Raw genomic sequence first — 12,320 nt, 5'->3', positions numbered from 1 at the left:
CACACACATTCAACCTGAGATTTTCCCTGGAAATGTTATTTATTGTGTTAGTATGCTGGTGCTTCTCACAAATTTTATCACCCAAAAGTTATTTTCCTTTTCAGTTTTTCAAAAATAACTAGAATGCAGAGGTGGGAACTCAAAAAAATATACTCAAGTAAGAATACTTCAACATATTTTTAACCAAGTGAAAGTAAAAGGGAAAAAAAGGATAAAAAGCCATCCAAGGAAATACTCAAGTAAAAAGAGAAAAAAGAGTTTGGTTAAAAAAATGAACTCATCCAATGGACCAAAATCTAAAATATTGTGGACATTTTGGCATTTTAAAGGCCAAAATGAAAGTAATTCATATTAATACCTATACAATATAATAATAAAAAAAAAAAATAAAAAAAAATAATAATAATAATAAAAAACAGACAAAAGAAAAAATTGTCCAATTTCTTTCTTCAATGCATGTGAAACTTTATTAAAAGCTTTTTTAGTAAAGTTAAAGTGGTGAATCTTTGGTTAAAACAAATTTGTTCCTCATTCAGTGAAGTTTCTCACAGTGGGCAGAGGAGTCCGAAATTTTACTGAAATAAGAGTAACAATACGTCACAAAAAATATTACTCACATAAAAGTAACAAGTACAACATAGTTAAAAAGGTTATTTCAAGTAAATGTATCTGAGTAAATGCTTAGTAAATGGATGTTATGCATTGTAGACACAAAACCTAAAAAAGGTTGCTATATTTAATCAAGTTTAATGAATTAAATAAAAGCTGATTGGGTGAGCAAAGTCAGCTTCCCCATATAAATCTATTCTACTTATTATATCAGCTTGGTTATAAAAAGACTAATACTTTGTGTTGCACTTCACATTTGCCATTTTAACATATTTATGTCAGCAATAATTTTAATTTGATTACAATTATTAATTATTAAATCTCCATCTGCAGCCACGACTTTTGCTGGATGGGTCAAATCATTCTTGAAGTGGGGCTCATGTTTCACAGGAGCAACAAATCACTCCTCAGTTTTCTTTTTGTTTCTTCCTTTGGAAAATAGGAAGAAAAAAAACATATCACATAAAAAGCTCCAACACTTCTAGGTTTTGTCTTGGTTTTTTAAATCTTTGTTTAAAACTAACAAAATTGCTAACTCCAGGACAATCAAAGAAGAAAACCTGCTAGAGAAAACCACTCTACACAGAGAGAATGGCCTAGTCAAAGTCCAGACCTAAATTCAATTAAGAATTATATTTCTTTTTTCCTCATTTCAACCTGATGAGATGCTTCAAGGTGAACTTTGAGAATGTTTGTGTCATTTTGTCCCTTGTTTACAGGAAGAATGAAAATCTGTGTTTTGAAAATCAAATCAAAATTTGATGTATAAACTTTTTCTGGATAGCACCTAAAAACACTGTTATGTGAATTCATGTCATATTATTAAAACCAATTTAACTTCCTCAAATTGAACTGCATCCACCTTTGTCTCGTTAATTAACTTCAAAAATAACTTGGACGATGAGTTTATGTTTTATTCAGGTCTAAGTGGGTGAGTTGAGTAAAACTGTTTTTATAGTCATTTACAAATTATAATTCAAAGCAGTTTTATGCATAATTCTTTTTGAGAAACATTATGAATTCATAAAACGCAAATGAAGCCCTTCTGAAATTCTTGAACAGAGGTTTGGCTCCATCTAGTGGTCATATTGACTTTCTATTCTCTGAAATTATATATATATATAAATACTCAATTTCCATGTTGAATTATTAGTGTATTACTTAAGTAATATTAATGTATGAATATATATATATATATATATATATATATATATATATATATATATATATATATATATATATATAATTAAAAATACAAAGTTTACTTTTGAACATACTGAGATAAATGGGGAAAAGATAACAGAAATAAAAAAATCAAATCTCTTTGATGTAAGTTTCAAAGCTGGAGGTGATTAAATGTGAAACATTTCATTCATATTTTTCCTGAATGTGGCAAAAATATCTGTGAATATAAATCTCTATGAACAAATGGCCAACAGACCTTGAGATGGACTTTCCCTCCGTCTCCTCTCAGCAGAAAAAAACACTATAGATTATTTAAAGACACGATATTGTCACCGATTTTCCAAATAATGAAGTTCCTAAAAAATGAAAGGAATGTAAAGCTGGATGCATGTTGTCCATTTGTCTGTTTGGTTGCTGGGGGTTCGAGTTGGAGGTTTTATGTGTAAATTGCCTGATTTATGCGGCGGTGGAGCATCTCTGCAGACAGACTCTCTGCTTGCATCATAATTACAGTAACATCCTTGTGCAGGATCTCCTCAAAATCAATAACAATGTTGTGGCTTTTTAACAACTCTAGTTTCTTTGTTTCTTCTCTACTTTAATGACAGAGCGCTGCTAAAAAGTCTGGCTGTAACACTAGATTCTGGATTTCACACCTTAGTATCTTCTGAAGGAAAAACACACAGCAAAAATAATGAAATCAGTATTTTATTGAGATTTTCAGAAAGAAAATGATAAAATCAAAAGTCTTTCCAAAAATAAACTTTTTATAGAATAAAAACTTAAGGCACATTTTTTTATTTCAATTTAACAGAAGCAAATATTTTATTAAAATAGGAAAGAAATAATCAAAAGTTTTTTGATTAGCTGCCTGAATCATAATTAGATATTAAAAAGATTTAATTAATAGTTCAGAAACATCCAGAATCCCATGTTCAGATTATCCAAGCAGCCTGGCAGATGTTCAGGTTTCAGTTTTCATGTGCAGGCAGAGGTTGGTATTTGGCCCTGGAGGTTTTGGTTTTGTAGATGATCAAGCCACAGACCATCCCAACAGCAGCAAGGAGACATCCAGCCACAAACATCAGGTTCAGGTTCAGGTTGACAGCTGCAGACGAGAGGAACACGCTGCTGATGGAGTCCTGTTCACATTTTATCTGCTGCTCATAAACCTCATCATTCCATCTCCTTACCTGAGGCCCCTCTGGGGTCCGCTTCACGCTTCAGACGCAAAGGACCCTGGGAAACGAAGTGCTGTCCGCTCTGGACCACAGCCTCTCTCTTTCTGCGGCTGAAGCTGCTGGACCTTGTGGAGTTGCTGCATCCCAGTGAGCACCTGGTGTTGGGGTTTCCTGCTTCACACATCATGACTGTGCAGCTGATGTACACCTGAACTCAACAACACACAGCCACTAAAAGAAAGCACTCCCTCTGGTGGACAAGAAGCAGAGCTGCAGTCAAGCAACTTCAGAGCTCTGCTACATTTTCCATCAAATAAACCTAACCTTTGTGTTTATTATATTTATGCTGAAGTAAGTATTCCAACAAATTATTTGTTTATCTTTGACCTTTTTGTTCACAATTAGAAACAGCTGTACCATCATCAACACTAACTGGTCAACATCATATTTAATATCAGCTCCTTGTATCTAAACAGATCAAGTGATTTTACAGAAGACCTGACTTGAAACTCTGTGTTTGACTTTGACAATGACATGTGAATTGATGCATATGAGATGCAGCCTGCACTTCCTCACCTGATCATGCAGGCCGATAAATCTGAAGGCCTCCACGCTGAACTGGAACTGTCTATCGTTGGAAGGTGTATATGTCCGCACAGTCGGGTCAACCCCACACCTGCACCGAGAAAAACAAACAAGTCACAGAGCTACTGAATCAAAGAAAACTCTTTGCTGTTTTGGAGATTTGGCAGTTTTGAACCTTGGTCAAATACGGCTGTGGAAATGAACCGTTTTGACTGAAATTTGTCTTCGCCAATATCAATGTGCAATTATGAGCACCTATTATTAATGGTGACGCAGCATTAACATCATGCATGCGTTGGCCAGATGGAAAGCCACGCCTCACCCGTTCTCAATGATGGAGTAGGTTGGATGGTAGTTGGGGTTGTCATACGGTGCAGCTCTGCAGGACTCCACAAACATCTCGGTGTTGTTGACAGAGGAGCTGGCGTCCAGCTGCATGTAGATCCTGTTTCCGATGTCAAACTCCAGTGGGTATGAGTTTGGGTCATACTTGGCTTCAAACCGGTCATTCTGGTAGAACTCAAACTGGTATGTGAACGTGCCGAAGCCTTTCTCCCACACCGTGACGGTCTTTCTGTGTGCTGAGAAGCTCAGCGTCACATTCCCCCGTTTGGGGTACTGGCAGTAGAACCGGGCCTCCACCAGGTGCTTCCTGGTGATCAGCTCGTTCGGGTCGTCTTCCTTAGTGGTGATCTCATTCTTGAAAATGAGGTAGTCATCGTCTTCCTGCAGAGGGAGTGGTCTGTGTTAAAACAGCTAACTGACTGGGAGGAGATGAGTTGATGTGTCAAACCGCTCTCACCTCGATCTGAGTCCCACATTGGTTGAGGGGAATGATGGCGACGATGTGAGTGTGGTTGGAGTGCCTGCGGAGGCTGCAGACAGTGTTGCTGGGGTCACTGAGGCGAAGATGATCCTCCTGGAGTCCAAAGAAGGAAGCTTTGTCAACCTCAACCTTCATTGCGGATTCGGTGCAGGTCACTGTGGCTTTAACTGGAACGAGGACAGACGTCAAATAATTAGTTACGTATAAATCCAAAGATAATATTTAAAATATTGGGTATAAACTCTGTGTTGGCAAAAAACAAAGAACAAAAATAAAACATGTAAAGTTAATACTTAAAATGTTCCTAAACATTTAAAGTATTTTAAGAACTTTCAAATTATAAGATTTGAAAGTTCGGCTGCTTGAGTGGAAGATAAAGGAATGAGTGAAAATATATTTCTGTGTAGTTTCTTTGTATGGATCAAAGTTATGCCCTCAGATAATGGATGACTGTTCTTCAGAAACAGTATCATCAATTATAGCAACATTTACATGGAGAGCTTCATTTTCCTCCCATAGACCTTTAGATTTGGACTCACTTTGTTCCTTCCTGATTTCCACCAGGACACACCTCATCTGAGACTGATAGACGGAGGACCTGGACAGGAATTAGAAAACAAAACATTAGAAAACAAGACATTAGAAAACAAGATATTAGAGGATTGGAAGGGCATTAGAAAACTCTAATACCTGAGAAGGCATTATTGTTCTGAAAGTTCATTTCTACACATGGTAATTCAACTTACTTTACAGAAAACTGCAAGGACACTGATTGGTGTTTACAGCTGAGATAAAAGCAGCTGGTCTCACCTGCTCACTGACTCCACAGCAAAGCAGATTGGGTAATGTTCCCCCAGGTCATCCAGGACGGGTGTCCACCTCAAAACAAACTCGTTATTCGTGTCTTTGTGTTTGGTGATGTTCGCTGGTCCACTAACGACAAGACTTTGGATGCTGGATGGAAAACAAAGCAGAGGTCCTTGTATAATTTTTGTTTCCTTTTTGAGTTCAGTAAACTCTACGAACTTACGCTGAATATGTGGCCTGAGCTCTGACTCTGATCTCCACCTCTTTGTTGACCTCTGCCATGATGCGTTCTCCCTCTGCAGGTGTTGGAGCCACAAGCTGAGGCAGGTAGAGTCCCTCCTGGCAGGATGGAACAGCAGGATCCACTGGGAGACAAAATCAGGATTCAACCATAAGGATCCAAACAGGTATGTGTATGATGTTGGTTATCCAGGAAATGTTAAGGTGATTAAATCAAATCAATCAATCTGGAGACATGATCAAGACTGCAGTGTAGGTGTTAGAAAGATCAAACATGAGGGAACCTCCTCTGTTTATTTTGTTATTTAATGTTTAACATAGATAACTGCCTTCAGTCCTGTCCTACTGGTCTAACAAACCAAACTGAACTGGTAGACTGGGCAGAGATGGACAGAGGCTCAAACGGGCATCCCTCTGGTACAGGATGCACTCCGACTAACAAACTGTGAGGATTTGAGTTTTCTTTGTGTTTATTTTAGGTTTCTGTGTCTATCAAGTCTCTGTGTTGTCCTGTCTACCCCTTGATTGTTCCCAGCTGTGTCTCATTTTCCTGATTACCTGCTGTGTATTTAATCCCACCTGTGTTCCTTGCTCCTCGTCGGGTCCTTGTCTTGTCGAATCTGTTGTGTCTAATCTGTCTTGCTGTCTAGTTTGTCCAGCTGTCTTGTCAAGTCTGCCATCAGTGATTCATTTGTGCCAGTTGCTACCAGTTGTGAGCATTAGCCTTCCGCTTATTCTGTGCTGCCTGGAGTTTGGTATCATTAATCATTAAATCATCATTTTCTTCACACCAACCTGGGTCCTGTGCGTCTGCCTCACCACCGCTAACCGCAAATCATGACACAAACATGTATAGTTTCTACAACTATACTGGGACTGTGCTTGGTTGGATGAGACTAACATAAAACAAAGAATAAATAAATGGGATGCTACCTTTTGTTCACTGTTGAGTGAGAGCTTTGATGCCTAAAGCCTGTTTCTCCTCCAAAGGGAACCTTGTTAGGATGCAAGGAATCATAAAGTCTGACTTTATGATAGATATTTGATAGATCTTCATTGGGTCTATTAGCTTTATTACAACCAATACCAATGGAGAGCTGGTTCATTAGACACAAACTCAGCCTTTTTACAGTCAGTTCAGTCTCAACACGTACAGTACAGACCAAAAGTTTGGACACAACTGTGTGTCCAAACTTTTGGTCTGTACTGTATGTAACCCATATTTAGTCAGAAGACTTTTTTAAAGCCATGGGTCACAGTTTCCTTCCTCCTCCGTCTCCACTGTGGCTGCAGCTCTGTGCTCTGTTCAGCGTCTTACAAACAAATTCATGCATTTCTTCAAATCTACATTGCAAACTCGATTACATGGTGAGTCTGTGAGCAGAATTGTTTCATGTCTAAAATAATCATGCGATTCCTCACTGAAGCATTGGTTTTAGCAGAATTTCACAGATACTTCACATGGAATTACAAATGGTGAGATCAAATTATAGACTTTTGATAGCGGACTTTGAAATTATTAGAAATTTCATAAAACCATGAAAACATTACGACTGACCAAGAAATGCAAACTGCAGTGGTAATTTGCTGAGGGGAGAACCAGAGGTGAGGTATCCAGGAGGCGCTGGGGTTATCCACCACCAAGGGCTGGTCGCTGGAGCTGCGGTTGTGGTAGTCTGCCACCACCACCACCATGGGGTTGTTGTTGGAGATATAGTTGTAGTTGGTGCAGCAGTGGTAGTCTGCCACCACCACCATGGGGTTGTTGTTGGAGATACAGTTGTAGTTGGTGCAGCAGTGGTAGTCTGCCACCACCACCAGGGGTTGTCTGTGGTAGTTGGTGCAGCAGTGGTAGTCTGCCACCACCACCAGGGGTTGTCTGTGGTAGTTGGTGCAGCAGTGGTAGTCTGCCACCACCACCAGGGGTTGTCTGTGGTAGCTGTGGAGGCTCGTCTCTTCGTCCTTGAAGGCAGTGGATACTTGCGAACACTTGATCCATCAGAGTAGAACAAGTCGATAGTGCCGCGTGCGTAATCTTCTACCACCATCTCAAAACCAAAGACTCTGTAGTCGGAATTGGTGTACTGGTAGTGTAAAGTGCAAGAATCCTGGAACAATAAACACATACTAATTAAATGGTTAATTATCACAGTTTTATATGAGCTAATAATATAACTTAAAATATGTGACTGACCTGGTCAAGCTGGAAGCCTGAAGGAAGAGAGCATCTGTCGCACTCTATTCCAGGGAGATTCCCATACCTGCACACGACTCTGTCACCATCAGGGTCAAAGGCAGCCAGCTTGTACGTTCTTGGGCAGTTCTGAGGAACTCTTCATGGGATACAAACACAAGTTTTGGGAATATTCTGCAAAGCAGAAGTCCCGTACACCAACTTGGACAGATGTAAACAACCAGACGATTACCTGATGAAGGGAAGGACAGCAATATCTGGAGATCTGTTTGGTTGTCTTGTGTCTGATCTTGTTCCCAAATCCACAAGGGACTCCAACCTCCAGTTACTCACTGAGTTACGTGTCGTGATCCAGCAGCAGCTGGATGCCCTGATGATCATGGGAGAGAGGAAAACAGGCAAAGTCATTTAGACTTAGCAAATAAAACATTTTGTAGTTTTATAAAATGTCTAACTCTAAAAAAACTCAATCCATCAGTATGGTGGCTCTGGTTGCCCTACTGTGCTGTACAACAGGGAAACGATGGATATTCCTCATGGCTTCAATCTAACAGTATGACAGATTCACCTGATCCAGGCAGTAAAACGGACTGAAGCTGGGAAAAGAATTTACAGAAATAAATGCTGCTCACCTGAGCAGAAATGGTTTGTCACTGGGGACTCTCCACGTTTCAATGTTTTCTGTTTCACACCACCGGGATACGTAGGATGGTGTGTTGGTGCTGGAGTCGATGTTAATGATCTTTCTGGTGGTTGCAGACCCACAGTTGCCAGTATAACAGTTCCAGTAGTGGTAGTATCCACAGGTATCATAAGTATCTTTGCCTCTGAGAGAAATCTGGGGACAAAAATACAGGTAAAAGCCAGTAAATTAGAATATTTTGAAAAACTTGATTTATTACAGTAATTGCATTCAAAAGGTGTAACTTGTACATTATATTTATTCATTGCACACAGACTGATGCATTCAAATGTTTATTTCATTTGATTTTGATGATTTGAAGTGGCAACAAATGAAAATCCAAAATTCCGTGTGTCACAAAATTAGAATATTACTTAAGGCTAATACAAAAAAGGGATTTTTTAGAAATGTTGGCCAACTGAAAAGTATGAAAATGAAAAATATGAGCATGTACAATACTCAATACTTGGTTGGAGCTCCTTTTGCCTCAATTACTGCATTAATGCGGCGTGGCATGGAGTCGATGAGTTTCTGGCACTGCTCAGGTGTTATGAGAGCCCAGGTTGCTCTGATAGTGGCCTTCAACTCTTCTGCGTTTTTGGGTCTGGCATTCTGCATCTTCCTTTTCACAATACCCCACAGATTTTCTATGGGGCTAAGGTCAGGGGAGTTGGCTGGCCAATTTAGAACAGAAATACCATGGTCCGTAAACCAGGCACGGGTAGATTTTGCGCTGTGTGCAGGCGCCAAGTCCTGTTGGAACCTGAAATCTCCATCTCCATAGAGCAGGTCAGCAGCAGGAAGCATGAAGTGCTCTAAAACTTGCTGGTAGACGGCTGCGTTGACCCTGGATCTCAGGAAACAGAGTGGACCGCCACCAGCAGATGACATGGCACCCCAAACCATCACTGATGGTGGAAACTTTACACTAGACTTCAGGCAACGTGGATCCTGTGCCTCTCCTGTCTTCCTCCAGACTCTGGGACCTCGATTTCCAAAGGAAATGCAAAATTTGCTTTCGTCAGAAAACATGACTTTGGACCACTCAGCAGCAGTCCAGCTCTTTTTTTCCTTAGCCCAGGTGAGACGCTTTTCGCGCTGTTTCTTGGTCAACAGTGGCTTGACACGAGGTATGCGGCAGTTGAAACCCATGTCTTTCAAGCGTCTCTTGGTGGTGGATCTTGAAGCACTGACTCCAGCAGCTGTCCACTCCTTGTGAATCTCCCCCACATTTTTGAATGGGTTTTTTTTCACAATCTTGACTAGGGCGCGGTGATCCCTATCGCTTGTACACTTTTTCTGACCACAGAGCTCTGAGAACAGCCAGCCTCTTCAGCAATAACCTTTTGTGTCTTTCCCTCCTTGTGCAATGTGTCGATGGTCGCCTTTTGGACAGCTGTCAAATCTGAAGTCTTCCCCATGTTTGTGTAGGCTTCAGAACTGGACTGAGAGACCATTTAAAGCCCTTTGCAGGTGTTTTGAGTTAATCAGCTGATTAGTTTGTGGCACCAGGTGTCTTCAAAATTTAACTCTTACACAATATTCTAATTTTGTGACACACGGAATTTTGGATTTTCATTTGTTGCCACTTCAAATCATCAAAATTAAATGAAATAAACATTTGAATGCATCAGTCTGTGTGCAATGAATAAATATGATGTACAAGTTACACCTTTTGAATGCAATTACTGAAATAAATCAAGTTTTTCAAAATATTCTAATTTACTGGCTTTTACCTGTAATTATTTAACCGTTTTAGGTGTGCCTGGGAGAAAAAAAAAAAAGGATGTTATGTAAAACTCAGATCCGTCTATGAATCAGGAATCATACCCTATTGAATTATTATTCAATAATAATATCAGATTAAGCTAATTCAACTGCAAATTATTGCTGCTTTGGATGCTGACTCTGAGACCTGATAATGGACGGATGGAGAGATGATGAAGAGCCAAGTTAACTTATCACTACTTTCCCCAAGTTAGAAAGTAGAAATATTTTGTTTTAAATGTTTTTCAAATTTCCTTCACTTGTTAAATCATCTGAAAAGCTAATTTAAATATCTCTAAATGTATCATTGTCCAAACACTGACTATAAAAAAAACGTAATTAAGTAATTGTGGTGCAGTAATATATGGAGAGCATGATAATAGTCATCACCTTAAAGGATCCGTCAGGGTTTCGTCCTTTGTAGGCGTAGTTCATGGTTCCTCCCCAGTGATGAGACGCCGACACCAGGGAGGTGAGCAGCAGCAGCTGAAGAAGGAGCAGCACTGCAGAGGCCATGATGATGATCTCCAGCGATGAAGCTCACCTCCACCTGCAGGATCTTATATAGACCTGTCCCACTGGGAGGAGACGCCCAGCGCAGAGCGAGGAGGGCCGCTCCAGGTCCGTACAACAAGACGGAGATTAAGACAAATTTTCATAAATGATGCTTAAACTTCAGCAGAGATAATGTTATTTCCAAAGGGTCACAAAACCTGACAAAACAGGAACTTTAAGCAGTAAATTTGTAATTTTTATTATGTATGTACATTACATTTCTTCTGAAGTGGCTTTGAGTGCTATTAAAGTTCTATTTTGATTTTCTACCACAAAAAGTCTTAAATTTATTCTGTTCTTCCACTTATAGATTTATTGATATAAACTGAGGTAAAGTGCCTAGAGTTTGTTTCACTGTTAATCTTTGATTTACTTTTATGCAACAGTATCACTTTATGAGTATTCAGACACAATACGCTTTTGTTTCTTCAAAGACCTCGAATTCTTCATGTCTCTCATCATAAAATATGTCCTGGTTGAAAGGAGGTTTGGGTATTTTTCTCTTTTTATTACCAGCATCAAACACATCGGTTGCCTACATCGATGGTTAGAGTCGGATATCAACTGATTTAAGCACCAGAATTTATAATTATGCGTTCATTTTGAACAAATGTCTTTTCAGCAGTAAATTTGTAATTTTTATTATGTATGTATTTACATTTCTTCTGAAGTAGCTTTGAGTGCTAAAAAAAGCTTTATTTTAATTTTCTAACATGAAAATGTCTTTATTTCCTTCTTGTCTTTCATTTAACAGTTTTATTTATCGATTTAAACTGAGGTAACATTCAAACTGTTTATTTCAGTTAATATGTAATTTTATGCAGCAGTATCACTTCAGAAGAAACAACACACCTTTGTTTCTTCAAATACCTCCAATTCTTCATGTCTCTTATCATAAAATATGACCTTGTTTAAAGAAGGTGGAGGTATTTTTCTCTTTTATTACCAGCATCAAACACTTCAATGACCTACATCGATCATCAAAGTCTGATATTAACCAGCTACATTCAGCACATAAACCTGAAACACAATAAAACGAGGACATGCAAACAAAGTAATCTACCGTAAATTTACAAAATACCTAAATTAACAAGTCCAGTTCATTTCATTCCATGTTCTTTAGACATGAAAAGCAAACTTTTGAGAGATGCTTTTGTCCAGAAACTGCAGATCCATCTGAGATGTTTCTGCAACAAAACACAAGCATCAAGAACACTGCAGATCCAACAGTCTTAAAACGACTACAGACACTGAGGATACGCACAGAGGTTTGCAGATGACAAAGATCTGAAAAAGATTTGCTTTAAGAAATGTCTCCCATCAGCCAAAACAACGAGAAACAGGTGATCCAATGGATGGTGGTGTTTAGGGATTTATGAAAGACACAAATTATAGATTATTTAGTGTCACCAGTAACAGAAACAAAGACTGAAACCATCAGTGGCTGAGAATGTATCCCAGAAATTTTAGTACAATGAGCCAATTATATTGACCTGAAAAGGGTTTCATCTTTCTGCAAATTGTCCCTTTAAAAACTCGTAGTTTCCTTGACAGATGTTCAGAACTTGAATCATCATCTCTTTATGTACTGAACGTTTCAGAGATTATGGTTGTTTTAGCACTTTTACTGTGTCTTAGCCCAAACCAGATTTATATGGCATAGTTAATATTTTATGGATGTTTTTCATT

General features: G+C 39.0%; 1 protein-coding gene across 1 annotated transcript; it reads right to left on the bottom strand.

Annotated features, from left to right (window-relative positions):
• Positions 1-2,676: 2,676 nt before the first annotated feature.
• LOC116716499 (uncharacterized) lies at positions 2,677-10,827 on the bottom strand. The gene is made up of 13 exons (XM_032557322.1): positions 10,467-10,827; positions 8,260-8,465; positions 7,860-7,997; positions 7,628-7,766; positions 6,992-7,541; positions 5,417-5,558; positions 5,197-5,340; positions 4,926-4,984; positions 4,363-4,553; positions 3,883-4,286; positions 3,552-3,651; positions 2,988-3,183; positions 2,677-2,902 (listed from the first exon to the last, which is right to left on the bottom strand). The coding sequence occupies exons 1-13, from the start codon at positions 10,590-10,592 to the stop codon at positions 2,766-2,768; spliced, it is 2,532 nt and encodes an 843-aa protein (XP_032413213.1). The 5' UTR covers positions 10,593-10,827; the 3' UTR covers positions 2,677-2,765.
• Between the last annotated feature and the right edge of the window lie 1,493 nt (positions 10,828-12,320).

The sequence above is a fragment of the Xiphophorus hellerii genome, unplaced genomic scaffold (genome assembly GCF_003331165.1).
Source record: "Xiphophorus hellerii strain 12219 unplaced genomic scaffold, Xiphophorus_hellerii-4.1 PGA_scaffold_59__1_contigs__length_156853, whole genome shotgun sequence".
In the NCBI taxonomy this organism is placed as follows: domain Eukaryota; kingdom Metazoa; phylum Chordata; class Actinopteri; order Cyprinodontiformes; family Poeciliidae; genus Xiphophorus; species Xiphophorus hellerii.
Note: the sequence above shows the minus strand (reverse complement) of the source record. Positions and strands in the feature narration are given on the sequence as shown.